The following is a 13,481-nucleotide window of genomic DNA, read 5'->3' on the forward strand; positions in this document are numbered from 1 at the left end:
CTGTCAGTGAGACTGCAGAGGGTGCTGATGATGATGTGAAAAACATTGTGCCTGGCCCCAGTGGCCAAGAATGGGCACACCAGAGTTCTAAATGACAGCAGGCCAGATCCCTTGTGAGAGACCGTTTAGATCCCCTCCAGTTCATACATCAGGCCCACAATGGGAAGGATGATGCTGTCATCCACCTGCTATTCTGTGTGTACTCCCACTTGGATGGGCACTGTAAGAATCACGTTCATTGACTTCTCTAGTGGTTTCAACACCATCCAGGCTCCTGTACTGGGAGCTTTCCCCTGAGCTATGCAAGTAGACTCCCAAGTGGTCACTTGGATCACAGATTACCCCATCAATACCACTGTTTTTGACACTACGCAGGTGTCTGATCAACAAGTGGGAAACATCACGGCTCCTCAGGGGGCTGTACTATCTCCCTTGTCCATTAACCTCCACATCTTAGACTTTAGGTACCATTCAGAATCATGCTATCTTCAGAGGTTCCCTGAATATGTGGTGATAGTGTAGTGCATTAGGGGAGGAAGGAGAAATACATGGATCTGACAGGGAGTCAAGCCTATCAAATCATTAGGGACTCAAGGTAACCAAGATAAGAGAGATGATGGAGTACTATTGGTATGTGAAATCATCCCCTAGGTTTATTAACACTAATAAGACAACTTTAGTATCAGTATCACAGTATCTAAAAAGGCTGTGGTTGTATCATGGTGCTACAGGTGGCCAATGCAGTGTTAGTGATACTGAAAAGGCAACTTAGTTAAGTACCTAGTTCAGTCATGGAGGTGAGCTCGGACTCACAAGAATTTTTGAATAATACATTTACTTGAGTGACCTACTACCTCCTTAATAAACCATGTTTATCATGCACACACTGTCAGTGCAGGCATAATTGTGAACGTGACTAAATGTACAGTATATTTATAGCTAGGTTAAAAATAAACGTACATATAGAGGTACTATAATATGCAGTCAGTGATAATGTATTGACAAATGCATTCTCAATGAACTAGCTCCTCTTTAGTTTCATTTTATCTCATAAGTCTTACATGTAGCCTTAAATCATCCATATTATGGCAGTCCTCCTAGGCTTTTAGTTTAATTAAATTATGGATGCAAAATAGAGGAAGGGGAAGTTACTTATTATTATTAATTGGAATTACTATGATATAAACTTATGTTATAAAGTTAAACTTAAAGACAGGCATCAGATGCATTGTTGGTTGGTCGTAATTACAAATGCATATCACTACCTTAACATTTTTCAAGGTTTACTTCACCACAAAGCATCCATTCATTACAAGCATCGTAAATTGCTGTTGTGAACACTCACTGCAATAACTGTGTGTTGAAACTTTATAGCTCAACTATATTGGATTTGCTATTCCATTTCCTGTAATGAGTATAGCAGCTTGCTTCAAGTAGAATGAACATAGCAGTTTGTCTTTGGTATAAATGATTAATAGTGACAGATATGAAGTATCATCACTCCCAGCCAAATCATTTGCATCCAGGGTATGCATTGGCTTTAATTATTCATGTTCAAAGTCAAACATATTTACAAATATCAATGTACCCTCATGTGATAAATTACTTTGCCCTAATTTTAAACGATTTTGATGTTACATGCTTAAACATATTCTGTCCAAATTTGTGTATTGGGTTTTATATTGCAGATATACTGTCATCATCATTGAAATCATCAAAGATATTCTTTCTTATACTGAGCCCCCAAACTGCTTTAGCGTTAGCTCGCACCAAGTTTTGCATTCCCTCGCAATGCTTTTTTAATTCCCCAGAGGGGCAGAGCCAGAAATTGTAAGCATTCAGGGCTTCCCATATCTATTAGGGTCCATTTTTTCCCCATTTACGACAGCCATACACACAGTTTTTAAGCTAGTTCAGATCATAAAAAGGCCTGAAAATTAAATAAAACATAATTTTGGAAGAACATAGTTGCCTATTTTGTATCTAATTGTTCTCCAAATGCCTTCATCATTTTGAAATCATATCACAAAAAGTGTTGAAGATGACTAATATTCACTCCACATAGTTGAGGTTGAGCGGAAAATACACAAAGTTAAAATTATTACCTTAAAACCTTACCTTGGGGAAATTTTTGAGAAAATATTTTGGGGCTGATCCAGGAAAGTTAGTGTGTTGGTCCAGTAATACACTGACAGTCCGTAGATACCACAGAAAGGAGAGAGGATGTGATACTTTTCATTACAAATGTATTGCTCATTACTCCTTTCAAAAGGCCAAGCTCTGGCAATGTAAAACCACTCGCTATGAGGTGCTTATCAGGTATGACAGATGTGTTACCAATACACCACAGGAGTTCCGTAATAGAGTATCTTCATTACATCAGTAAGCTAGCAAAACCATGTCAATTTAATGTACACACCACCATCCCCTGCATTAGTTTTAAACCTATTATAAACTAATGTGTCTAAGCCATAATTATAACAACCAAAGCACAGTCATGGCTATAAATAAAATCACAGCAACATCAATGGCCAATATGTCATCCTGGCTACAGTCAAAATTACAGCTGGAGCCTGTGTCAGTCAGCCTCTGCAGCAGTCGGTGACAGAGCAAAGTCAACTTCTTCTGCTAGTTTAGCTGTAATGATAGAGACTTGTGCCTGAGCCATCCACAGCTGAGGGTGCATTCGCTCGCCCCGGGGGCCAAGCAGCAGAAGTATACTTCAAAATACATATTACTACATCTTAATGCAGCCAAGCATTTCTCTATGGATTAGAGAAATCACAAAACTCAATGCAGGGGAGCACATAAGTATTGAGGGGTAATGCAAAAACACCTTTTCAACACTTTTCAGGGGCTCCATACTCTCATACAATTAACTAATAATACCATTAATTAATTGCCATTTTCTTTTGTGTGCCCCATCTGAAGGTCTTTGTTTTTTTGTTTTCCTTGATCAGAGGCAGATTCCACTATCCTGCTCTGATGACATAGGTGGGAGCAATGATATATGTCATCTGAATACCAGGGATGTTTGATGTCCCATTAAATTATGCTCGAATTTATGAAAGCAAACAGCATCCATTTCATTGTATTTTCATTTAATTTCCTATGGCAAATCTAAGCTAAGCCACTGCTTTAGATGGAAATAAATAAGACAAAAATAAAACTATCTGCATGATACACTCAAATAGCTTATTGAGGGAGGCAGTTATATGATAGAACATATTTCAGTTCCATATCTCTGACTGGATATTTCAGCAGTTATTGCAAATAAATTCAAAGCAGGGATCATTATGGCTCTGCCTGTGTCCAATGCAATAATGAATAGCCAATGAAAAAATAATGGGAATAGTTTTATATTCGAGGCACCTGTGAAACCAATCTGTTTTGTATGGCCTTTCCAATGAGGCAAAGATTTGAATGTTCTTAAACAAACAAGGAAAAACTGTGTGTGAGAAGTGTTGTGCATTCTAAAATATGCTGAACTATTAGATGTCCAACGTGTCACATCAATGTTAATGGTTGGCCAAGTTTGATCTATTACAGTTGTGTATAAAAAATACACCTCAGCAGCTGAATATTTTTTCTTCACATTAAACACACTGCAAAAGAGTTGCAAAATAGTAGTAAGGATGTGTTGGTTTATTTTCAAGGTATGATTAATAGCTGAAAGTATTGTATACTAGTATACTAGTATTTGGAATTATCATTATAACCATAAAACTTTCCTGAAATACAAGAGCTGAGATATAGAAAAATACTTCCCATCATGATTGACTTAGATTTTATCAAACCTGACACAACCTGCACTTGTAATAACGCCAAATGCACTAAAAATGCCATCAAATCAAACCATTTTGTTTGTTTTTTTTAGTTCAAGACAGTTGACTAGAAATTACTTGAAATTCAGGATATTGTCTATGTGTCTTAGACATTATGTACAGTGTATCCGTTCGTTCATGTTTAAATGTTCTAATATCTTTTGGGTGTTAACAGCTGTGCAACCGCTGTGGTTGCCACTCCGCCAAAAACTGCAGTCTTTTACTAATACGCTCAATGTCAACGTTTTTGCTACTTGCCAGGTACGTTAATTAACAATATTTCATTACTATGTTAATATTAAAGAAAATGTAATTTGGTTGGCATCACGTTTGCCTAAACAGTTATATGCTGTTGGAAGTGAGTTGTATATAAAGACTTCTAGGAGACTAAATAAAACCGATATACTGGCACATCTCTTAATTGGTAGCTCCTTTTATATTTATACTGGAACTCATAGCAAACACAAGCTAGAAGAAGGTAAAATGATACACCCATCTCTATAAAGGCACTCGAGGACTGCTGAGACATCTTATCTTACACAACATTTTAATCAAGAAACTGCACACAGAAAAAGAAACCAAACTCATCGGCAAATTATTGAAATTACATCAGCACTATTCAGTTTCTGCTTCACCAGATTTAATATAAAGAGAATACATCCTCTCCAGATTGAATGCAATCTACTTTAGTCCATGGAACAACCAGCCTTCTGAGTAATGCATTTTGCCAATGAGAGAGTTGGCAAAATTCAACCACACTAAATTAAGTGAAAGGCTAAATCCAGATTACACTTAATCCATAGGAGATAAATGACATATTTAAATCCTTTCATATGAAGCTATAATCTTCAGAACCCATCAACAATTTATCACTTAGTGTATAAGGAGTTTACTGGATCCTAATAGCTTCTTGAGAGATATTTCTTTTTTTTTTTTTTTAAAGTTATTTTTTTTACCTTTTATTGCCTTTATTGGATAGTGACAGCCGAAGACAGACAGGAAAGGGGGGCAGAGAGAGAGGGGATGACAAGCAGCAAAGGGCCGCAGGTCGGATTCGAACCCTGGGCACTGAGCTAACCAGGTGCCCCTTGAGGGTTATTTCTGTCAATCAGATTGGCTTTATGAAAACATAGTATTCTTAAAGAATATATCGACGTCATGTATACTCACAGCACACTTCTTTTTGTTCTTGACATGACATCAGTTCTAGTCAATTTTCATTTGCACTTTGCAGCACTGAGCTACTTGTGAGAAGTTCACACATTTATTTTCTACCCTTTATTCCTAATTGCTACAGCAACAGTACTATAAAAAACAATTTCAAGAAACACTCAAAGGAAAGGGGAGGTTGGAATGTATGGAGAGTAACAGCTGGTAGACAATATTTAAATTACCTTTACATTACAAACATTCAATGACCACTGGATGTGTTTTGTGTGGGAGAATAATAATATTTTTTTAGTATAGAGTATGTACAGTTCACGCTGATGTTAAAAATTCCTTACCTTAGAGAAATTGAAAGCCTAAGTATTTGGGGAAAATGTAGAGGAATATGGGATCATGGAAGTTTTAGCACACCTTTACTTTATCCCATCCTCAATTTGAAGCCAAAGTTAGCAGAATCAAACATTTTGTTTCCATTGTCCTCTATAGGTGATCTGTTCTGGGCTCATTTTGGGTATAGCTTGGGGGCTTTCTGGCCTGCTGAGATTGCAATGTCATCCATCATAGTTAATGCTTAGGTTCATTAACATGTCAAGCTAACCTTGACCAGCCCTCCTCTCCCTAAAAATCAGGATTCAGAATTCACCTCCTACAGTCAGAAAATAAGTTCCAATACTGTCAAGATGACAAGGAAAGATGCCTGAGGGGAAAAGAAGAGACAAGATAAGAATAGCAAGTAATGCCTTCCACCTGAGGGAAATAACTCAACCCCTCCCCCTTAAAGGGAAGAAATGATCCTATTCACTGACTAGAAGGTTTAATTGTACTGTATATATGGCTGCCAACAATTTAAAAACAAATTCTGTTTTGTTTTTATATATCATCCGTCATTGGTTTCCATTTATTTTAGTATGGTTATTTCACCTAAGCTAAGTTTAGATAAGACTTGAAACTAGATGGGTACAGTAATCCACTCCATTTAACTGAATGATGGGTTTTATTCTGGGTTAGTGTATGCTACTGCACCTTTGAGTGGTATAGAAGGTCAAATGCTTTGAAAAGTCAAAGTTGAAAAGCTTTTAAGTGTATTACCACACAGTTAAAATAATTAAATTCAATAAAAAAACAAAAAAATCAAAACACATGTTTATGGTCATAGACCTTCTGGTAAATGTAAAAACACAAAAACCACAAAATCAAATCTAACAAAAATAGTGCTGATATAAGGCTTTGAACTTTCTGACCACTACTAATGTTTTTTTTCCATTTTTTTTCCTCTCTCTCTCTAGGTCTGTGATGCAGTGGCTCAATAGGGTTCAGTCCTTCCTCTACTGCAATGAGAACGGGTTCTGGGGGACCTTCCTGGAGAGCCAAAGGACATGCGTATGCCACACAGGTGTCACCCTATGCCAGCGACCCATCCCATGTGTCATTGGTGGCAACAACAGCTGTGCCATGTGCAGCCTGGCCAACATCTCACAATGTGGTTCCTGCAACAAGGGCTACAAGTTGTACCGCGGTCGCTGTGAGCCCCAGAATGTAGACTCAGAACGTAGCGAGCAGTTCATCAGCTTTGAAACTGATCTGGACTTTCAGGACCTGGAACTGAAATACCTGTTACAGAAAATGGATTCGCGACTGTACATTCACACTACCTTCATCAGTAATGAGATTCGTCTAGAGACCTTCTTTGATCCTCGATGGCGTAAGCGCATGTCCCTGACTCTCAAAAGTAACAAAAACCGGATGGACTACCTCCACATGATAATCGGTCTATCAATGAAGATCTGCCAGATGCGAAATAGCAGCATTGACCCCATGTTCTTTGTTTATGTCAACCCATTCAGTGGTAGCCACTCAGAAGGCTGGAGCATGCCCTTCGGGGAACATGGTTACCCACGCTGGGAAAAAGTACGACTGCAGAACTCCCAGTGCTTCAACTGGACTCTCCTCTTGGGCAACCGGTGGAAGACCTTCTTTGAGACGGTTCACATCTACCTGCGTAGCCGTGCTAAAATCCCAACAGGTCTACGCAATGACACAGGACAGGGTCCAGTGGATCTTGCAGACCCTAACAAGCGCCAGATCTACATAAAAATATCTGATATCCAAGTGTTCGGCTACAGCCTGCGCTTTAATGCCGACCTGCTCCGTAGTGCCGTGCAGCAGGTTAACCAGTCGTATACACAAGGAACTCAGTTCTACTCATCCTCATCTGTTATGCTCCTGTTACTGGACATTCGGGATCGGATTAACCGCCTTGCCCCTCCATCTGCACCTGGCAAACCCCAGCTGGACCTCTTCTCTTGTATGCTAAAGCATAGGCTCAAGCTCAACAACAGCGAGATGATTCGAGTAAACCATGCCTTGGACATGTACAGCACAGAGATACTAAAACAATCAGATCACCTGACTGCTAAACTCTGTTGAACATAGTAACATTAACATAAGGACAGCAAAAAGAAACACCCAACAAATGAACTATGAGGGGACATTAATCTTAATTTTGTTTTCTCTTTTTCATTTTTGGACCTTTTCTGCCTTTTGATGTAATATTAACTTTGTAAGCATAATTCTTAAAGAGAAAAAGGAAAAAGGCAATGATGAAAAGCATTTCAGGCAGATAAAGAAGATTAATGGAACCACTATAAGGACTGTATCATATTTGTCCCAGCATGTCTGTCATTCCCTAAAAGATCTTAAAAGAGAGAAAAAAAAAATTAAATCTATGTACTGGTGAAAAAGAGGCCTTGATTTTACTCTGAGGGATCAAAAGGTTATATCTGAAACTGCCATTCTTTACTGAGAAAAACATTTTTAAAGGAATAATGACACAACACAAGGGCAGACCAGATATCCTTTTATTTCAGCTAATGTGCAAAATATTTCAGACATAATGGACAGTTTAATATTAAAAATGTTTATACATTGTAAGGATTAAATAGCCCTAGTGAGTAAGTAGTCAACACATTACTTATAGACTCTTTATTACATTTCAAACCCACAGCAAATCTGCATTGCTCTTTGTGAGTTATGAGGCACTCTGTCATTGTTCTGACACATAAGGCACACAGCAGGGCAGTAATGGATAGTTATGTCAAATAACAAAAGCCAGCTGTTTATATATACATATATATGTGGATGAATGTGTGTGTATGTGTGCGTGCGCGTGTGCAAGTGTGCGTACACCTTTTTTTTGGCTTGATGCTTATTGCTGTTCGTTAATTGAATGTGTCATTTGAGATTGACTCCAGTCTAAGCTAAATCTTGCATTTGGAGCGCTTCTTCCCGTGTTTGAAATTCAAGCTGTGTTTTTCACAAGGCAGTACCTCCTGGTGCGTGAGTGCAATATTGTGGTCTGAAGATTTAACAATCAATGCTATTTTGTACAGCTTTGCAAAATGTACATGTTGTGACTGCTGATTTGTGGAGCTTTTCAGCACCAAGAGCCAAGTGTAAACATTCATCATTCAGGCACATTTGCAAGACAACTTAAAGCCATACACTTCCCTGAGGTAGACATACAGTAAGACATAAACTTCATCCCCGTCTCACAAAGTACTTACTTCATAACATGAAAAAAAGTGTTCCATTTGTATGTTTTTATTTTATTCTCTCAGTTTTTAGATAAGAGCACAGCAAAAAGACAGATAACAAGAGAAGGCATATTATGTTGGATAAGAATCGTGTTGTAAAGCCATTGAATTTCTCTGTTGTGCCACAGGAAAAAAAAAAAGAAAAAAAAAGAAATGGTTATATTAAAGCTTAAAATACCTTTTTGGCAGTGTTTAATCTGTAAGCTTTTTATGACCACATGTAAAGATTTCTGTTTTTCTTTCCAGATATGAAATTTAACCTTGTTTTGCATGTTGCTGGAAACATCAACAGAGCTGCTACTTTGTTTAACGATCATCAAACTGAAATATGAAACACTACCTATGTATTGTTGGTCACACTTTATTTGGGTTAGCTGATGCTGAATCATTGCTATTACTGGTGACAGTACAGTCCATCCCCTGCATGTTTGTTAACAGCAACAAAGGCAAGGTCACTCATGTCATACAACCTAGCAGTTGTGGCCGTATTAACTTAAAAAAAGGAGACTTCATATTTGCTGCCATGACACCCAAACAGTGTAAAAGCTGCCAGCACAGTTGCAAGCTTTTAGAATAACATCTGGAAACCCATACATTTTCAAAATATTTTATTGTTTTTTTAATGTCTTTTCTCTTGATAGTTTGGTTACTTAGGTATCGTTTGTTTACTTGTGTGTTCTGTTAAATCATTGTGATACTATGACAAGGCTAGTCAGTCAAGTCAGCTATATCTAGGAACAGCCATGATGGGTTGTGACCTAAATGTGGGTGGGAACAGCAAGGAACCTGTAAAAACAGGTTTGGAATTCCTTAACCAATCCAACACCTCTTGAAAACAGTGGTCAAAATTGGCGGCAGTGATTTAAGCAAGACATAGCGGTGCCCCTTGAACAGAACCTGTTTTTGATTCTTATGGACGTAGCTTTGTCAACTGCCGATTTCACTACATCCACAATCACAACTTTAGTAGTTGTCTCTAGATGTGCATTCTTGTCATGATTATGTCTGGCTTTGTGTGATGATAATTTTCCTATATTTTTTTATTTTGCTGTTGCCAGTCTTTTTGTGAAGCACTTTTAACTCGTTAGAAGTGCTTTATAAGTAACAACTTAGTCATTCACTTAAAACTGAAACTATGATGTATCACTACAAATCTCATCTATTTCATGTGATTCAGTAGTCTGGAAAATAGTTTACCGATTTCCAATGTATGGGTTAGCGCACATGGAGTGGCCAGTTCAGGCTCAGGTTGTCAGGCTCAGCTCTATGTTATCTAATTAACCTTACAGTACAATACTTTCATCAGTCTATATCTTTGTCAGGTTAATAGCATCAATTAAGGTCATTTAAGTGAGTGAGTAGTCACCTCTGCAGTGCTATTATTTCCAATTTATTTGCATAGGTAAGGATCAGCAGCAAGGAGAGAGGGGGTATCTGGTCTGGTGTATATCAGTAAAATGTACTGTTTCATGACCGGTGCATCTGCTTGTGTGTAGCCGCAAACTGCTAACTGTCTCAAAGAGCCATGCACCAGGTTTCAGGTTCAGTTGTGATTTTTGAGCTTATTAGCTTGCTAATGTCAACACAGTAGACGCATTTGCAAATATGTTAGCATCCATAGCATTGCAACTGTAACATGTGCATGCAGTGTCTCCTAATAGCTTTGTTCAAAAAGATGTAGAGCTGATTTTGACATACTGAAGCTAAGTGTAAAAAGCCTGAGATGGCCACAAGCTTGTAATCAATAGAGATGCCGTGACTAGGGACTTGATTGTTCAGCATCGACATTGGACTATCCAAATGAATTGTTACCTTATTATTATTATTTTTATTATTATTATTAAGTGCCTGTTATCTATCCCTTTAACACATTTAGAGCTGGAGAAAACTTTTAGATGTTACACAGACGAGTGACACTGTATTAGCTGCAGAAGTTAAGACCATTAATGTTGATCAAATATACACTTTTCATCTCCTCCTGAGAACTACGCCTTCATGGAGGTTTGTGCATGTGGGGAACTGAACCACCAGATAGAGACAAAGAGACAAAGGATGACTTGAAGTAATGGTGGATATTTTTTTTGTCCCCTGTTGTACAGTATATCTGTAAATATTAACTCTGTTACAGTAACAATTCTATGCTACAGTAACAATATTATAAAATATAACAGTATTGAAAGGGAATACAAAGACTACTTCATAAAAGGCCCTCCATTTGAGTACATTGGCACAAAGTACAGGGCACACATGTCTTGTGTATTTAATTAGATTCATGACAATTTATGACTGTTTTTGTATTTTCAAAACATACTGTACATTACAATTTAGTTTTGAGCCACTGCAAGGTCCATAAAACAAGCACATTTACTCGTATGGCATTATGCTACCACAGTGTTGCTTACATGTATCCATGGATATGTCTGAAGATTTTTACACCTAATACCTTGCCTATGTACTTTTTTGCTGTTCTGTTGAGATCATTATATCAGCTTATTTCAAATGAATGTTTCATATAATAATCTATTTCTCATTAAAAGGCTATATTTAATAAGAAGAGCAAGGCTTGTTTGTACCCTTTCCCTTTATGGAAACTATTATTAATATTTCTCACAAAACAATGAAGCACATACTCTACATAGAGTATTTACCAAATCCTAAGAGCAAGCTAATTTTAGTGTACAGTCCAAGCATTGCCAAAATACTTTCTCTTAACTACAGCCTTTAGTTCTATAGAAGGTTTCAGCATGAGCATTATCCTGTCTCTGAAGTCTGCTGATAACAAAGATTTCTTCCTTGGCCAACCGGTTCTTTGTGTGGCTTCTCATTTTAGTGTTTGCTGAGTGCAGTGAAAGAAATGATGCTTGTGCTCAAGGATTCACATCCAGTAAGGGGGTGGCATTCATCACCACCACATTCAGTATTTATTTCCTTATCGTAATAGTTCTGTCCATAAATTCTTCCACTTAATCATGGGCTGCTTTTTTCTTTGCAGACATCCAATAGCTAAAAGCCCACCTATAAGCATTGGAGCAGAAGTGTTCTCAGTCTTTAACATGTGTACAATAAAATATGCCCCCACATGTGAGAAATATGTAAGCAGCTACCTGACAGCTGCACAAACAATGAGAAGATATTTTAGGAAAAATGTATTAACTTGACATGTATCGTACAAATAACATTTGTTATCAAGCGTTTACGTGCATTTCAAGTGTTTTATCGATCATTTAAAACATCTCAGTTTTTTTATGATGCTCAGAGGCCACCTAGACAATCCTTCAGTGAGGAGACTCAAGGCTACTGTATATTGATTGTAAATCTATTAAGATAGTGTCTCTGTTGAAACTGCATTACCCTAATACTTAAATTTAATACTGGATGTGTCAGGTAAAAACATATGTTGTCCGTATAATACAGTCTGTATAATAAATTGCACTTTAGTAAAAGCTGTAGTGCCCCCTACTGCATAAATTCACGATAATTAGTGCAATTATTGCAATCATTATTAATACAAATTATAACAATATTAGTAGTGATGAACAAGGAAGTAGTTAGTCTATCACATGACATGTTTTTTACTACTATTTGTTTTAACGTCTACCAGTATGAGGCTATATACAGTATACTTATATAGTAATAATATTAGTAGTATATAATAGTACAGTATTTAACATGGCATATAACAATTTGTGTAGATTATAACATGTCATGATATAGCCATTTTAAACAAAAAAACATTAGATTAGATTAGAGATGACAATACAATGTATTCCTGCTGCAAGCCAGTGCTATAGTCTACCACTATACCGCAACATTTAAAATCTTAATGTTCACACAAAATTCACATAATAATGATATGAATTTAAACACATTCTGAGTGTGTGATTTTAATCTTGCATCAAAGAAAACAGTGTTCAGTAAATGTCTTGTGTGTCATTTGACAATTCTTCATCCTTCATTGAGCTCCATTGGGGTAATCTATGTGCAGCTATGTCACACGCAATACACTTCCATATGCCACAATACAATGAACCATGGTGTGAGTTACTGAGTTTTGGACATATTGGCTGTAGACTAGATGGCACTTGTGCCGCTTTGTGGCTCTCCAAAGCGGCAAAAAGAAAATACATTTGAAAAACTAAACAGCGATGTCTCTTTTCATAAATCACGACCGCGTTACTCAAAAACATCCAAAGACCTTGTTGTGAGCAGTTTCATGTACAAACTATTTTCTTTCTACCTAAATATGCCTGCCAACCATATTACTGTACAGAAGGAAGCGTTTTTTGAGCTAGCTAATGTTACAAGTCACCTGAGGAAGACGCCATTAATATTTAAATACCGCACTGTCACACGCTTTAGCCTCACATCTTACGAATTGGTACACACTTCCTTCTGCACTGTGATACGTAGAAAGAAAACTGTTCTTATGTGAAAGTGTCTGTCATTGATCTTGAGTACGTATCTTTGGAGCTTTGAGCAGTGCAAGTTGAGTGCCACCTGGTTCCATTATATTCGAGAGAAGGCAGACATCGGTATGGTCTATATCTCAAAAACTCAGAAACTCACACCAAAACAATTTTCAGTTTACAAAGAAAATATGTAATTTTGATTTTGGGGTAAACTGTCCCATTAAATTGATCAAAACTTATGCATTTACTTTTCAGGTTATAGGGGCCGAGATTTACCCTGAAGTCTACATTTGCTTGCATGCATGACAGGTGGACTTCACTTACATTGCCAGTCTTCATGTGTGCTGACTATTTTCTATATACTGGAGTACATTTTGATTATTTGAATCTGAGTGTATTTGACTAGCAGAATCACAAGAATGTTTCAGAGAGCACACTAGGAAGCAAATTTTGCAAACAAATAAAATGGCCAGGCCACACGCTTGTTC

At 37.3% G+C, this 13,481-nt stretch overlaps 1 protein-coding gene across 1 annotated transcript in view; it reads left to right on the plus strand.

The window, feature by feature from the left end:
• Nucleotides 1–11,385, plus strand: part of brinp1 (bone morphogenetic protein/retinoic acid inducible neural-specific 1) — a 111,136-nt gene extending 99,751 nt beyond the window's left edge. The window contains exon 8 of the mRNA XM_051412893.1: nt 6,278–11,385. Within this exon, the coding sequence (XP_051268853.1) occupies nt 6,278–7,418 (1,141 nt within the window). The 3' untranslated portion in view covers nt 7,419–11,385. The remainder of the gene's footprint in view (nt 1–6,277) is intronic.
• Nucleotides 11,386–13,481: the final 2,096 nt, after the last annotated feature.

The sequence above is a fragment of the Dicentrarchus labrax genome, unplaced genomic scaffold, assembly GCF_905237075.1.
Source record: "Dicentrarchus labrax unplaced genomic scaffold, dlabrax2021, whole genome shotgun sequence".
NCBI lineage: Eukaryota > Metazoa > Chordata > Actinopteri > Moronidae > Dicentrarchus > Dicentrarchus labrax.